This window comes from Varanus komodoensis, unplaced genomic scaffold (assembly GCF_004798865.1).
Source record: "Varanus komodoensis strain SLA01 unplaced genomic scaffold, ASM479886v1 scaffold2, whole genome shotgun sequence".
Taxonomy (NCBI): Eukaryota; Metazoa; Chordata; class Lepidosauria; order Squamata; family Varanidae; genus Varanus; species Varanus komodoensis.
The window spans coordinates 39,775,256-39,792,876 of NW_025335568.1; the positions used below are offsets into that span (position 1 = coordinate 39,775,256).

A 17,621-nucleotide genomic window follows, 5' to 3' on the forward strand; every position below is an offset into this window, starting at 1 on the left:
TAGCCTATTAAGTAGTGTTTAATAAACAATGATCTGCTTTACAAGAACACATCAATGTGCCATGCTGGCCCATGAGAGATACTGAGTCCAAATAGCTGTGGAAATTTCTTCAGTGATTCCTGAATATTGCTTCATGAGCATTTTCCCATTGTCTTAATCTGCTTAATAATGAGGTCAAAACAGTGGTGCGTCCTTACCAATAGACCAGACCACACAACTTGTGCTGAATGCAGCCCACCCACCATATTTTGTGGCTTCTAGTTTCTGGTTTGCAGATATAGGCAGGCCAAGGAGAAAAAAGGGTGCTATGACACTTGCAGTGTGTGACACTTCCGTGTTTAGCTTGATGAGTGACAACTTGCATAGGCCTGCTCATGTGATGAAAGGTCTTTACTTTATCTTCAGCCGTCTCTTCAGGGAGTATTGTCTTAAGCATCCTTCAGTGTGTGGGCTTTTCCCACTGGGGACTTCAGGTGACTAGGCCAAAACCTGGCTATTCCAGGAACATCAGTTAGGCATATGTAGAAGAGGAAGTAGTGTTCCCTGTTGCTTGAGGACAAAAGTACCTTGGTTTCCCAGGAATAATCAGCAGTTGGGGTCCCATCTATATATGTGTGCCAAAGCAAATACACATAAATAGTCTTAATAGTATATAATTAGTAGTAAATTCTGAACTTATATCCAATACACTACATACAATATAGCATAGACAAGCACTTAATAAGATCTTCTTAAAGAAAAAGTTTGAGTACTATATTTTCTGCAAAGCGCATAAGATACTCAGCACTGCCCTAATTTCTCAAGACCTCCCCTTTCCCTTGAGAGAATTCTGGATCCCTTTCTTGCCAAGCATTCTTCACACTCATTATGCTGTTGTTATTATCACTTCTCTAGCTGAGGCAGCTATTCATTCCTGCTCATTCTCTCTCCCCACCACACACACACACACACACACACACACACACAGAGGGAGAGGGAGAAGGAGGAGGGGAAGGAGAGAGAGAGAGAGAGAGAGATGTTTAGTGGGCTTCCTCGCTGTGGCATACTTGAATTTGCTCACTCTCTTGTTTGTATCAGTTTCCTCTTCTGCATGATGAAGAAAGAGTGTATGTGAGCATGCATGTGCACATGTGTTCTACTGAATATTGTGTGTTCATGTAAATGTAGCTGTCATAGGCCAGAGGTTGGTTCAGGATATAGGATGCCTTTGCTCAGTTCTCCACTTACAATGTAGTCCTATTTACTTGGAAGTTAGTCTCAATATTCAGTGGGGCTTACTTCTAGATAAGTGTGCATTGACTTAGAATAGCGATAAAGCTTATCTAGTAGTTGAGTGGCAAGAAAAGGGTTAAGAAGACACTTCAAGTTTCAGCAGAGAAAACATTAAAGAATGTACATGGTCAATGTGATGCATAGATACAAGAAGAGAGTTTTAAAGTGTGCTTGTTCATGACCATGAAATGCTTGTCAAGAAATGTCAATTTCCTTGTTTTCAAAAGCAACCATGTATAGATTCCTTGTGCTCCAAAACTAGAAAGTAAATCTCTATTGTCACCCAAGATAAGCAAAAGAAGTTCATCACATCTATAGTTAAACTGTTAGCCAACCAGGATAAAGAAGCTGTGTCAAAGGTTTATAAAGAGTGTTACATTTCACCCTGTTTTTTCTTATTATCTCTTAAAGGTAACCTCTTACATGATACTAAAGCTTCCCGTTAGTATTTTTGTGTGGCAAGCGCATTACTCTGAAAGGACTTCCAGGTTCAAACCAGGAAGGAGGCTTCAGCCTCTCCTGGGACTATTTTTGGAAGTCCTGAGACATAGGGTGAATCTATTTTTCAAAGCTACTGTTACTACTGCTATCTTTGTAGTTCATGCTCCTCGAGAAGCTTGGAGCAGCTCATAGGGCCCTCCTCCCCTTTCATTTTGCCCTCACAACAATTCTATGGTGCTGTGCCAGTTCAAAGGCCATTGAGGACTGGGGATTTGACCTGCTATCTCCTCAGTCTCAGCCCAACACTGTCTGCTGCCCCACACAGACAGGACAGGTTTCTGTGCTACTCCCAGTTGTGTAGAAGAGGACTTTCATAGAATCATAGAACAGTAGATTTAGAAGGGGCCAAGAAGGTCATTGGGTCCAACCTCCTGCTGTTGTAGCACACCAAGTTACACCATCGCACTTAGATGGCTGTCCAGGTTCTTTTTAAATCTTTTCTAGTCTGGGAGTGCCCACCACCTCTCTAGGCAGCTGGTTCCTCTGTCATATTGCTCTGACAGTGAGGACACTTTTCCTGATGTCCAGCCTGAATCTGGATTGTCACAACTTTAACTGATTATTCTGTGTCCTACACTCTGGCATCAGCAGGAAGAGATCTTGACTTTCCTCTTTGTGACAGTCTTTGAGGTACTTATAGAGGGATATCATGTCCACTGTCAGTATTCTCAAGGCTGAACATGCTCAGTTCTCTCAGTCTCATAGGTCAGTATTTCCAAACCCTGGATCATTTCTGTGGCCCTCCGCTGGACCCTTTCTAATTTTTTTTGCATCTTTCTTAAATCTTGAAATCTTAAATCAGAACTGGACACAGTATTCCAGATGAGGTCTGACTAGAGAGGAATATAGGGAAACTACTAGTTCTCATGATTTGGAAGCAATACTTCTGTTAATGCATCCCAAAATAGCATTTGCCCGTATGGCAGCTGCATCACATTGTTGGCTCACGTTTAGCCTATTGTCCACAACTACTCCGAGATCTTTTTCTTGTTCAGTACTGTTGAGCCACATATTCCCCATCTTGTATTGATGTCTTTGGTGTCTTTTTCCTAGGTGGAGGACTTGGCACTTGTCCTTATAGAATCATAATCTGTTGGTTTCAGCCCAGTGTTCAAGTTTATCAAGATCGCTCTGGATCTTCCTTCTGTCTTCTAGGATATTTGCTATTCCACTCAGTGTTGTATCCTCTGCAAATTTGATTATCTTTCCTTGTACTTTCTCATCTAAATAATAAAGAAGTTGAAAAGCACTGGGCCCAGGACTTGAACCCTGTGGCACCCCACTAATTACTTCCATCCAATTTGGGAAGGTGCCAGATGAGCACTCTTTAATTGGGCACAGCATATCTGTCCTATTGGCATGACCCAACAATCCCTTTTCCATGCAATGATTAAAGGTATAAGAGCTCTGACATCCTTCGCATTAATAATCAGGCTACACATGGAATACGGTATCCAATTCTAGATGCCACAAGTCAGAAGGTCATTTGACACATTGGAGCATCTCTAGCAGAAATTGACCAGGATGGTGTGGGGATTGGAATTCATATAAAGAATTGGTGAAAAAGCTGAAAATGTTAAACTTAGGGAAGAGAAGGGAAGATGTGGTAGTGGTCTTCAACTGCCACACGGAAGATGGGGCAGATTTGTTCTCTGTGGTTTCAGATGGCAAGTTTGGAACCACTTGGTGGAACTTGTTGGAAAGCACATTTCAGCTAAACTTTTATTTATTTATTTATTTATTTATTTATTTATTTATTTATTTATTTATTTGAACATTTCTATGCCGCCCCTTGCCGAAGCCTCAGGGCGGCTTACAACACAATAAAATACAAAAATAACAATATAAAATTAAAATTAACAATATAAAATACATAAAAAATATAAAAGATATAAAAGAAGTTATAAAAGAAAAGAAAAGAAGACTTGAGGAGAAATGGTGAGAGGTATTTGGTGGTGAAAACTACTCCAGAAGGTGGTTTGTTGTCCTGCAGGTGAGACATTTAAGCAGATAGTATTAATCAGGGATGTTGTAGCTGCGTGCTGCACTGCAAAACCAAGATCAAGCAGGGATTTGTACTAGATCAGATTGGCCCATCTTGCTCCCCTACAGATGTTTCTTTACTTCAGCTTTCACTGTCTTGTCCATTGGTGACTGGAGCTGATGAGAGTCCAAAACATCTGGAACGCACCCTATTGGAGAAGACTGGACTAAAGACCTTCTAGGTCCCTTCCAACTCTCTGCTGCCATGAGTTTCCTGTGGGCGAATAATCATTTCTTTTGGCCTGACTTCCCTCACAGAGTTCTTGGAGCACCTGCATGCAGAGCTGCTTGGGTGAGGACAGGCATACGAATGGAACAAGTGAAACAGAGAGGATTAGTCCAAAGTAAATGGCCTGATGATGTGCAGTGGCTTTTCAGAGAAATGACTTATCCCCTTTTTGCCTTTTGGTTTAATGTTGCTTCTGCCAGTATTGCTAACTCATGTGTATAGCTACACTTTCTCTCCTTCTCCTTGAGTGTATTGCCCTACATTAAATCCCAATTTGCTGGAGGATAAGTTCTTCAGATCATTCCAAAGCTGTTTTCTATTCACTTGAGCCATTGTTCCTTTCAGAGCACTGAGATGTGCAAATTCGATAAAGCTAAGTTCACACTGTGCCTAGGTTCTTAATGAAAACGGAAAGCCCAGTTCCCAGAGCTAATTCCTCAGAGAACAGGTTCAGGCTCAGCCTGCTTCTCACTTGGGAACTATACCGCCAAGTATTATTTCTCGTTCATGACCCATCAGCTAATTTTATGCTTTCTGTGATATTTCTATGCGGGGCAGTAATTTGAATATTTTTAAAAAATGAAGCACAAAGCTGCACAGATACTACTGAAGAGGAAAGATTCAGCATTCTACTTGCCTTACAAACTTGCTGCAGTCTATTGAACAATAACTAGATTCAGTACAATAAAGCTACACAGATGAAATATAAGCAGTTTAGGTAAAACCCCAGAAGAATCTGAGGCTAAGGATTGCCTACAGCATTAGCATTCCCCTTAATGGGCAAGTAGAGGAGCCGGTGAGTAGACCTGATTCCAAAAACAATTTCAGTGAGGATATTCTTACCTAGATCTACACAGTTTGGGTTTTTTTAAATGCAAAAACTCCATTTTACATCTGAATTTCAGTGTGTTTTTTAATTTCAGCATTTCAAAATTTCCTCAAATACTTAGTTCAGGTGTGTGTTATAAAATGTGTTTCCTAGCTTCCATATAGAATGGACCATCTTCTTGTAAAGAAAGCCAGCTGGATATTTTTAACAGTTTTTTCAACCAGGGTTTCAGGGGTTCTAATTCTTGAAGGAATTGCTTATTGCCAATTTTTACTGTTTTAATTTTTGCCTTTGGCTACACATAATTTTAAGCCAGGTTTCCAGAGATTCCTGATATATAGTAAATTATAAGTTTGCTTCTAAATTGCTACTTCCCACTATTTTGCCTGCTGAGTAAATCAGGAAGGATTTGTTTATATCATCCAACCTGGGGAACCTAACCTGTTACTCTCCTTACAAATCAGAATCACAGTATTTGGTTTTGGTTTATGATCCTTGGCTTGTAGTTGGAAAGAGCAGAGGATGGAAAACTTAGCATGCGATGTCAAACCACCCAAAGGATTTCAGAGCAATGTAGCCATGCAATATGCAGGTTGTTCGCAACAAGTCAGGTTTCTCTGGAACTGCTTCGTGCAAATTCCACGTGTGTATGCATGTGAGGAACATTTTGTACTTGTTGAATAAATTCCATGTTTTCCTCTGTTTTTAAACTTAGTGAGAGGCCAGCTAGAGGGGACTGAAGTTTGTCGAATAAAACAGCATCTTACAAAAATTCCTCAGTCAATTAAGTGTTTAAAACCAACTATTGAAACACAGAAACATAGAAACAGAGCAAGTCAGAAGGGGTCTCCTGGGCCATCTAGTCTGACCCCTGGCTCCAGCCGGCTCCTCTCACGACATGCCCACCATGTGGACGTCCAGCCTATCCTTGAACACCCGCTCCGATGGGGCCTCAACAACCTCGTGGGAGCCCATTCCACACCCTCGGGGTCCGGACTGTCAGGAAGTGCTTCCTGGCATCCAAATGGAACCTCCGTTGGAGCACGTCCTGCCTTCCTCTGCAGGGGAGAACAGGTCTCTACCCACCTCTGCATGACACCCCCTCACATACCTGTATGTCGCCAACAGATCCCCTCTGAGTCTCCTCTTCTTCAGGCTGAAGAGACCCAGCTCCCTCAGTCTCGCCTCATAGGGCATCCCCTGCAAACCGGCCACCAACCTTGTGGCCCTACGCTGCACTGACTCTAACACTGAGGATGTAATCAGATTCTCTGACCCTGATAAGTCCAGCAGAGTCTCACCAAACACTCTTAGAAGTTCTCCTTCCCTCACTGTACTAGGATGTAGCTGGCTCCACCTCCAAATATTAACCACCATTTTCCATCAATGCATATACTTTATCATATTTGCAGGGTTACATTCCTTTCTTAGAGATTCCTCACCCATGAGGGTTCACTCTGTTGCTTTCACTCACTAGAATACTGAAGGGGTAGGGTGGCATTTCTAACATGGCTCTGGCTGCATCTCCTGCAATTCCCACCAAAACAGGTGGACTTCTTACATAGTTAATGTTTATGGCAGTGCTGTTCCCCAAGTGCTTAGCCTGCATATTGCTCATTTGGACTTACAGATTTCTCTTTTTATCCCAACAGAAACATAACCTGGAATAATTTAGCGATCCCAGACACGCATTGCTCCAAAGTCTCAGAAGAAGGCTACCAGTGTCCACCTGGGTTTGAATGCTTGGACCTTGAAGAACTGGGGCTAAGCAGGCAAGAGCTGGGCTACAGTGGCTTTAACGAGATAGGTCTGTCTATCTGATTAAAATCTATTTTTAAGCCTTTTTGAAAATATATAGGAGAGACTCTACATAGAAAGTTTCTAAATGTACAATGAGGGACATTAATGGGGTGAATGTTCTTGTCCATGATGGATTTTGTTCCTTCTTGGTGTTCAGACTGGAGATTGCTTTAGGCATATTGTCTATGCTCTGTACTTCCTGATATGCGAAGGGCCAAACTCCATGTGACCTCAAGCACTTGCAGTTTCTTCTGATGTTTTACTCTTTGACAAAGTGCAGCTGCAGAAGTCGTAGCCTACAGATGCAATCTGTGAGCCAGCCATAGTCTACAGATGCAATCCTTTCTCTTCAAGACTCTTTTTAACCTAAAATCACCCTCTCTGAGGTGCTTTCATGCCCCAGAGGTGAGAAAAGGCTGTAGCATGAACATGTCATGTGCAATTAGGCCCTTTAAATAGATAACTCACTTTCTGATATGTGAGAAATTGCCCTTAAGAGCATATTTGCTGTGATTCAACAGGATCCCAACTTTATACACAATGCCTTTCCCTTTATCACTATCCCTTTAACTTTAACCCATGTTTATGCACAATCCCAGGAGTATCAGTCTGTGTGAATGAAGTATTATGTGTGTGGGGGGCGGGGTGAAGTAGGTGATGTACTTATTTGGTTCCTTTATTTTTGGTTTTGTTCTTTGACTCTCTTTCAAAATAATCTTACATTTTCTATGCAGAATCACAGTTGATATGTGGAAGCTGAGCTGACATTTCAGATTGCTTCTTTTCATCTCCCTTTGCTTCTCTGGCCTTTGGTTCCAGTCGCATTGAATTGTGTTTAGTTTAACCAAGCCAGCAGTTTGATGGCTGTGTACATGGAGAGACTAACCTCTCAGAAACATGCCCTTGTGCTCCATGGATAAAACCCAGTAACTGAGTGCCCTAATTAGGTATGTGATCCCACTTGCTTAGGCTTCAAGGTTTTCAACAGGTGCCTACAAAAGACCAATGGATTTCAAAGGACCTGAATGACAGCACAGAGGGAGAAAAGAAGTAGGTCAGGTGGGCATGACCATGTAATTGCATGTGCAGCATAATTAAGCATGTGACTGCGCATCGAAGTTTAGCTAATAGATTCCACATGAAAATAATTGTGATTCGGTGTACTATATTCAGGAATGCAGAATTCTTTGTGATTTTTTAAAAGTCTTTTTCCTTCAGATATTTAGCAGTTGAAAATTAAGTAGATGTAGGTCTGCTAGACTTGTAATTTTGCTATTGTTGAAATGTTTTATTTTTATCTCCAAAAGGTCCGTTATTATTGGCAACCAGTAGTACACTAGTATTACACAGTGTGCTCAGTGCTAGATTCTGAGCAATCTTACAAGTTTGCACATCTGTACAGTGAGTTACCATGAAAAGTGTGGGGGAGTCATTTCCTTACAGGCAAGTCCCTTTTTATAAGGGACCTCCTCAAAAATCCACAGAGTGATTATTTTCCAATATTCTAAAAGGCCTAACTGCTTAGGGAGTTTCTAAGCCACATTAGCAGGCACACTGCTCTTCACCCCAGCTCCAGAAGTAAATCAGCAAAAAGGAAGGAGCCTTGGATTTCCTTTCCCAAATCCCAAAGATCCAAATCTCACAGAATCTTGTGAACTCTCCTTGGAACACAAGGCCTGGCTTAACAACTGTGCAGCCTTAGCATATGGAGAAGATTCCAGTAAGGAATTCATTTCTAAAATATTGTAGCCAGATGTCAAGGGATAAAAAGTGGTTTATCTGGGATAGGAAAGAAAAGAAAAAGAATAATGAAGGCATGAAACAGCACACATAGACTTGCAAATAAAAATTCAAACACTCAGGTAATAATTTTCTTACATACTTGAGAAATCTTGGGTTTAAAAGTATCTGTGGAGTTCCTTGCAGAGCAGGTGGTCCAAAAGAAAGCACTCTGAACTTCTGGCTAATTTATCTCATGAATTCAGATAATGGGATGAGGTTTCACTTACCTGCAGAAATTTTAGCCTAGCAAATGCTAGTCCTTTGATGGGGACTATCTGTTTTCTCCAGTGGTGTGAGATGTTATATTTCTGATGTAAGTGTTCTAGTCAGTCAATCAAAAGTGTTCCTAATGTTTCCATGAGAAGTCATGACTTACATTCTAAAAAAACCTAACCAGTTTAGATAAGCTTAAGCACTATGAAAACTTTTTTAAGGAGTCCCCACCCCACTTTTCTTATATAGAAAAGAATATCTGTTTGTTATAGATTTTCAAAGGAGTGGTTTGTTTGCAAATGCTTTGGTACACATTTTTCTCTGTTCAACATATCAGATCTGTCTGTCACAGTTGCACTGTACTGTATCTCTTGTGCCAGTAACCTGATTCACAAGATTACTGAAAATTGGCCTGTGATATCTGCAAGTTCCAGGTTGCTAGTTCAAGCCCATGCCACAACTTCCTTTGGAATCTGAACCCAACAAGGGCAGGGGTAGGGAGCCTTAAGGCTAATGGGGTGGGATGAAAATCTAATAAATAAATAAACAGTGAACAGTTCGCTTTACAAAAGGCCATAGGTTCTGGGTGGTTTGTTAACTGCCCCAACAAGCCATCCTTACAGGGTTCATATGAGATGAGAAGTTACACTTGATAAGGGTAATTTTGTAAATTGGTCTGGCACAAATAGGATAGTGAAGAAGCCCCTGTGGCTTATTAACCCACTTCTGTGTCATGCAAGCTGGTCCAATGAGTTCTTAATTGTTTCTCTAGTGTGTTATGCTTTACAAAGAAGAGAGATTCTTGTAACATCTGGTTGCTAATCAACATGAATTGATGCTGCCTGTCTGAGTTTCTTCCTGAGGTCCTGTTGATTCCTGACCACCTGATTCAGCTTTATAAAGAACAGATGTGGGACATAATAAAGGAAGAAGGGAATGCCGCTCAGATTCAGATTTGTTCTTTTTATATTGATTGGTGATGTTTTTGGACTTAATGTCGCACACATACACAGCACTTTTACCCAGCCAATCTCAAGCTGATTGATTTTATCAGTTCTTTGCCCTCTGAAAAGTATGCCAGTAAATTGATTAATTCAGCACAGGCTTATTTTGTGATGGTTGCTTTGCTTGACTCGGCTCAGGTTGTGGGGAGTCATTGGAACTCCACATACCTATGTGGGAAACTGATGTCAAGAGAAGCCCTCCTGTGTATGGGCAACAGGGGCAGGTAGCACCCCATTAGTTCTGGTTCTCAAGGTGTTCCTAGAAGGGCTCAATGCTGCTGTTTCCTCCACTGCTATGGACACCCAGATACAAAAAGCAGTGGAAGCTGTCTTTAACAAGGTCCTTCAGCATCCTTCCCTCTTCAGACTGGCACTTAATAAAAAGCCTGCCCTGTTAAAGGTGTTGCCTGGTTAGCTGTCAGTTACTAAACTACAGCCCTTCTCCCTTCCTTCTCTGGCATGTTTTGTTATATAGAGATGTATTCATTTTTTCTGGCATGCCTGTATCCCTTTGAATTACTGATGGTGTTTCAGAAGGAGCCACATTCAAGTCAGGCAGATTGAAGGAACATTGGTTTCACTTTGGATGAATCCTGGGGCTTGCTGCATTGACACATCTTGGCTTGTGCTCCACCCTAAGCAAATGTTTCACCAGAAGGAATATCACCCATCTGTTGCAGAAAGCAGCAATGCCTTGAAAAGATTTCTCATAAAAGTGAAATAAGAAAGTACAAATGCAAAACTGCAGTTGAATCTTGGCCACAGAAGAATTTCAGAATGTCACGATTAATAATGAAGAAATAGAAATTGTGAAAGATTTCACATAAATTGGCTTAGTCATTAATTCAAAGGGAGACTGCAGCCCCAAAATTTGAAGAAGACCGAGACTTGGAAGGACCACAGTGAAGAAACTAGAAAATATCATCATAGAAATTTTACTGGAGACCATGGCCAAGATCATCCACACTATTGGATTCTTGATAACAGCCTATCTGTGTGAAAGAAGGGACAGTGAAGAAAGCTGACAGGAAGAAAATGGATGCATTTGAAATATTCTGTGGGAAGAGAGCTTTGTGAATGCCCTGGACCAACAGAGAGTGGGTCCTAAATCTCATCAAGCCAAAGCTTTCCCTAGGAGCAAACATGACAAAACTGAGGCTGCCATACTTTGGGCACTTCATGAGAAGGCAGCTTTCTCTAGAGAAGACGGTCATGCTATGGTAAGCTGGAGGTAGAAAAGGAAAAGGAAGTCCAACCCTGAGATGGACTGGATCCATAAAGAAGGCGCAGCCTTGAGTTTGCACTTAATCGAGTAGGGCTGTCATGGACAGGAGCTTTTAGACAGCTTGCACTCATAGGGTCGCTGCAAGTCAGAGGTGACTTGATAGCACACAGCAGCAGCAGCAGCAGCATTTCCTTTTTTGAGCTGATTCATAGCTTGTTGCTCTCTCCTTAACGCCTTTTTTCAGCTAGGGTGGCCACTTTCACATGACCAAAAGTAAATGCAAAGAGCCCTCCCTTCCAGTTAAAAAAACTTGGCACAATTGCTTGCCTCATCCTTCCAATATGTAATAATGGCATTATGAATGCAGTAGCATATGGCAATAAACTATCAACTGTAATTGTGTGTGAGAGAGGGAGGGAGATATTTATACCCAGAAGCAAAATATTAGATGAAAACCATTGTAAATGTTCTTTTTTAAAAAAAAGAAGGGAGATTGATTTTTATAAAGCTCAAGTTAGAGGATGGAATCATGTCCACAGTTCACTTTCTGTCTAGTCTATCAGTGGAACATGGTTTATCTTACTGGTTCTGTCAGCTCCGATAGGAGTTGAGTCCCATTTTCAAAGATAAGCAAACAGCATTTATCAGTTGCTAAATGCTCACATTAGGCTTTAGATATTGTCAGCACAAAAATGCATTTTTCCCCTAGAAAAAGGTTTATAAATACCCAATTCTGATCTGCTTTCAAGTGTTTAACTGTAACGTAGCCCAGTGTGCATATATTCTGTACACCTATCAGCTTTGCAACATATTACAATAGATCATAAGAAGGCAAGACTCACTGGAGAAAACAGTCATGTTAGGGAAAGTCAAAGGCAGAGCTCAAAAGAGAAGACCAAATATGAGATGGGTTGACGCCATAAAGGAAGCCACAGACTTGAAAGAGCTGAACAGAGCTGTCATGCACAGGACATTTTGAGGGGCTTTCATTCATAGGCTCATCTTATGTCAAAGACAACTGGAGCACCCATAACATGAACAACAGCCTTGTTCTTGCCACTTTACAGAATACCTTAGTTTGACACATTCATCTTGAATTGTTGCCCTGTCCAATCACTTAGTGCCCTTGTTAACAGCATGACTAGTGTGGAGGCTAAGCTAATTTGCACCTTAAAATTCTTCTAAATTTATTTTACTAGGTGAAAAGTTACTACCCAAAATTCAGTTATGCATTGCACAAAATACAAAACTGAAATTTGGGGAGCCCAGAAAGTTGGGAAATTTCAGAGCAGACTCCAGAATGTTAATTGATTGCTATGTTGATCCCAAAGCAACTGATGCCTACATTAAATGAGGCAGTCAGGTGAAACTAATGTGAATAGATTAGTACAGCTGCCTTGTAATGACAGTCAAAAGAAACCTCTGCAGCTGTTAAACAGCATTCAATGGAAAAGAAATTCCCTTGGCACTACAGACCATTTGGTATTAGTCTCACCTGATAAATAAGAGTCTCAACTGGAATAAACCCCCCATCTTGCCCCACAAGCCCCTGAGTCTTATTTGTTTGTAATCAGAGCTTTAGTAATGGCTATAAGAGTACTTCTGTCATAAAATTAGGCTGGCCAATCTGTAGCCTGGAGATTTACTCTTCAGTTTCAAATTGAAGCAGACCCTACCTATTCCTCTACGGTTTTTCTTCCTCTAGTCCCTACTTCCTACCCACTGGAGCTTGTAAAGAGGGGCAGGTGAAAGGAGGGCTGTAAAGGTTGTGAGAAGATAGGACTATTTTGTTTCTCACTTATATCCATAGTTTTAAAAGGTAGGAATGAGTGTTTGACAAGAATTGATGGGCACTGGGAGCAATTTTTAGAATTCAGATGAGGTTTTGAAAAAGGCATTATACTAGTTCAACAATACATTACAAATAAACCCTAGTCCTTTATTTAGAAACTTCTGTTTCAACATATACCAATAAAACAAATGTTAATGGGCCTGTTATGTGTACTAGATTTTTCTCTATGCTTGACTGAGTACTTTTAATCAAAGAATGCTGAGATGAGCCATTTCTGTTTTCCTTGCTATATGTGCTGTCTAACTTAGCTTCCACTAGGAACATGCCAAGATACTGATTTCATATCCTGAATCACCACTTTTTTTCTTTCTTTTTTAATTAATTGCTATATTTTGTCATTGTTTATAAAAATAAATGATTCTTCTTTAGAACACCATGGTAGCAAGACATTTAAAGCTATTTATTATTCACCAATTTTGCGACTGGAACCGGGCATTGCAGCATAGCTTATGCTGAGCATAGTTACTTGGAGTAGCTGTGCGAGTGGAAGAAAGCAACACGATTCAACAGAGATGTTATTGTAAGGTGTCCAGATGCAAAGGGCCACCAAGCTTCTCCCCATGATAATGACCTGGCTGAGTACACTTGGTCTAAGAGAAGGTCTAACTATGACATCAATAATTTGTCAGATGAAATCAGGAAAAAAAGTTAATGGGACTACAATGGCTTGTATATTAACAGTCATTACATGTGGAAGACAATAGTTTATTGCAGAAAGGGAACATAAAACAGCTCAGCCAGCCTGCCAAAGATCATTGTCAGGTTAGATTCCCCTGTTCATGCTGCATTACATAGGAGCATAGGAAGCTATCTTAGGTCAAGACAGCCACACTGGTCCTCCTCAGAGCCACCGGCTCTCCTGGCTCTCAAGTGGGATCTTTCCCTGCCCTATCAGAAGATGCTGAGGACTGAATCTGGAACCTCTGATATGCAAAGTGTGTGCTCTGCCACTGAGCCACAGACTTTCCCTATTTATTTAGGGAATCAGACATGCACTCCTTAGGCAACAAACCTTCAGATCACCAGACACAGAATAAAAGAGCACACACACTAGCAACCGACATAAAGCTATAGAATAAGAAAGGAGCAGCAAAGTAATAATGAACATGTGGAATAAAAGTACACAAACTATAATACTGAAAGTTACCTGGTGCTGAGAAGATACTGGGCTCAGTGATAAGGGATCTCTTTGGGACAGCGTTCCTGAATTGGGTGGGACAGGGGTACCACTGAGAAGGCCCTGCCATGCGCTTTTGCAGCAAAATAGTAAAGGGACTTGAGATTTTCCTCTCTCTCACTGCTTCCCTTTATATTCTGCCACAATAACTTTTTCTACAGATAACATAAACAAGTTATCAAAAATATAAATGTAACTTCATTTCTGTCACACCTTACCTTATTGTTGTGCCAGCAGTATACTTGAAAATGCCAGAAGACTGGAAGGAGCAAAGTGGAAGCTTAGTGTATATTTAGCACTCAGCTTTCACAAAATGGCCGGGCACAAGAATGCATTCGTTCGTTCGTTCGTTCGTTCGTTCGTTCATTCATTCATCTTCTAACTGCCAAAAATAAACAAGCAGCTAACAGTAAAATAGCTGTCTTCTAACCTCCGTTTCCTAGTAAAAGGATGGCTATATCGAAATAAATAAATCCAGATTAACACCAGACTAGCCAATATCATAGCAGGGACTAGAATAGAATACAGTATTAATATTTGTAACTGTAACATATTGGCTTGACCCAATAAGACTGTTCTTGTATGCTTGGGGTAGAACTGTACTGCTGGCCGCTTGCTTCTTTTCTACAGAGAGGCTGAGTGGAGAGTGATTTGCCCAGAAGAAAGGGCAGGCAGGAAAGTGCCCGACTCTCACTGCCCAGCCTCTCTTCTCCCCAGTGGGGTTTCCAGGTGCATGGTTGACACAGCAAGCTGAAAAAAACTACAAGCACAGAGAGGCTTGCAAGGGAAATAGGATGGGCATAGCAATGTGCGCTGTTTTCTATCTGCTTCAGTTTTAAGTCATCCCTTTTCAAACGTTCCACCCTTCCGATTGTATAAAAACCATTCCCCTTAGTAAGAATCTGCCCTGCCTTGGACACAGCACATCTAGGTCACTCTGTAGGCATGGTGTCCACCAAGAATGCTCAAAGTTTAGCCAGCAAAAGGATTTCATGTTATTTTGAGTTATGAGGCAAGCTTTGAGGCAAGAGGTCTACACTGGACCGTGCCTCCTTCCTACTATTTCAGAAAGTAATCCAGGTGATCGGACTACTTTTTAAAAGGTCGAATTCAACAGTCAGGGTAGGAGAACATACCAGCACACAGACAAACAAGAACAAATAGAAGCTTCTTAACCTTAATGAAGCTGAAGAGGGAAAAGTTCTGAGAAGTGTTGCTCTGGTCAGAACAAAAAAAAAAAAAAAAATGGAATGACCTCACGATCAGAAAATAAAGTAAGCATTATACATTTTTAGCACAGCATTTGTACCACATTTTGAATGTGACATCAGCCACAGTATAGGCTGTGGAATGTAGTGGAGTGAAGTTCTGGAAAATGCAAGGCCTGACAGTTTACAGTCCTAAAATCAGGTTCTTAATTTTTCCCTAAGTTCTCTTTTTCCATTTCTCACAATTATTAGATTAGGAATCAGACAGATCCTGGGATGACCAGAAAAAACTGACTAAGATAAATGAAAACTTCTCAGTGTGCTGAATAAGAAATGTTACAAGCTTATAATGGAATTTAGAGAAATTGGCCTATTAAGTTGAGAAGACAGGAATAGTGTCAGTTTAAGAAGCATTTCTTAAGAATGATAGAATTTACATAATTACATAGTTTCTTAGGAGTTACAAAGGAATTCAGCAACAAAATTTTGGATTTTAACTGACCAAGGAAAAGTACCTATGGGATGAGAAAGCCTATCATACATTATTCAGCTTTTCAAAAATCCCTGTCACCATCAATTTATGTATTTTTTAATAATCATCAAAATCTACCCATTTATTTATTTGAAACATTTTTATGCTGCCCCCATCGCAACAAAGCCTTGGGGCGGCGCACAACAAGAACAAAATATAACAAATTGTACAGTAAAAATATTAAAACCCAGTGCATCTCGGCTTAAAAGATTTAAAATTCTATAAATAACCAATAAATTAACAATTAAAATAAAATTTTAAATAAAAAGAGCCTGGCGCCAAAAAACAAATAACGACAGTGCCAGGAGGACCTCTCTGGGGAGCGCATTCCATAGATGGGGCGCCACCACAGAGAAAGCCCTCCTCCGGGTACTCACCCTCCTAATATCATTCACAGAGGGTTCCTGGAGAAGGGCATCTGTTGCTGATCTCAAGGGGCGGGAGGGCATATATGGACACAAGCATTCCTTTAGATATCCAGGACCCAAGTCGTTGAGGGCTTAATAGGTCATAACCAACACCTTGAATTGGGCCCAGACTTCAATCGGGAGCCAGTGGAGCTGACGGAGAACTGGGGTTATATGAGAACAACGCCCAGTCCCCGTCAGCAGCCTGGCAGCTCTATTCTGCACCAACTGAAGTATCCGGACCATCTTCAAGGGTAGCCCCACGTAGAGCACATTGCAGAAATCTAATCAGGAAGTTACCAATGCGTGTGTCACTGTTGCCAGGCAGTCGTTCTCCAGGAAGGGACGCAGCTGATGGATCAGCCAAAGCTGAAGGAGAGCGCTCCTCGCCACCGCTGTCACCTGAGCTTCTAAAGACAGCTCAGGGTCGAGGAGCACTCCTAAGCTGCGAACCCTGTCCCTCAGAGGGAGTGCAACCCCATTTAGGACAAGGCCCAAGTCCTCCATCCCGAGGCCCAAGCCACCCACCAACAGGACCTCCATCTTGTCTGGATTGAGCTTCAGTTTATTGGCCCTCATCCAGCCCATTACCTCGGCCATGCACCGGTTCAGCACAGCCACTGCCTCACCTGGATTGGTGGAAAACGAGAGGCAGAGCTGGGTATCATCAGCGTACTGATGATTCCGCAGCCCACACCTCCTGATGACCTCTCCCAGCGGTTTCATGTAGATGTTGAATAGCAAGGGGGACAAAATGGACCCCTGTGGAACTCCATGGCATAACTGCCATGGTGCAGAGCCATAGTCCCCCAGCACCACCTTCTGAAATTGGCCGTTGAGATAGGAGTGGAACCACCACCATGCGGTGCCTCCAACTCCCAATCCCGCTAGCCTATTCAGAAGGATACCATGGTCGATGGTATCGAAAGCCACTGAGAGGTCCAGGAGAACTAACAGGGACACACTCCCCCATCTCTCTCCCTGCACAGGTCATCGTACAGGGCGACCAAGGCAGATTCAGTGCTGTACCCGGGTCTGAAGCCAGACTGAAATGGGTCCAGATAATCAGTTTCATCCAAGAATGCTTGGAGTTGTCCCACCACCACCCGCTCTAGCACCTTGCTCAGGAACGGGATGTTGGCCACCGGTCTATAATTGGCGGCCACCTCTGGATCCAGGGATGCCTTCTTTAGGACTGGTTGGACTACCACCTCTTTTAAAGAGGAAGGTACCCAACCGTCTCTTAAAGAGGTGTTGACCAGGATCCAGGTCCAAATCCCGTCCTTGGCTTTCTTAAGTAGCCAAGATGGGCATGGGTCTAGTAAGCAGGTGGTAGGGCGTACTTGTCCAAGCACCTTGTCCACATCATCAGGCCGCAACAAGTGAAATTCATCCATTAATTGTGGACTCAATGGTGTCGTTGGCATCTCCTCAGTAGAATCTGGTTCAATAGTAGAGTCAAGCTTGTGACGAATCTGAGTGATTTTCTCCCTGAAATTCCTGGCAAAGTCGTCACAGCGGGACTTCCAGGGTGGTATGAGATCTTT

At 41.8% G+C, this 17,621-nt stretch overlaps 1 protein-coding gene across 2 annotated transcripts in view; it reads left to right on the forward strand.

Annotated features, from left to right (window-relative positions):
- Positions 1 to 17,621, forward strand: part of NALCN (sodium leak channel, non-selective) — a 258,037-nt gene that overhangs the window by 43,149 nt on the left and 197,267 nt on the right. For both annotated transcript variants that reach the window (XM_044428777.1, XM_044428778.1), the window contains exon 6: positions 6,527 to 6,681. In XM_044428777.1, the coding sequence (XP_044284712.1) occupies positions 6,527 to 6,681 (155 nt within the window). The remainder of the gene's footprint in view (positions 1 to 6,526; positions 6,682 to 17,621) is intronic.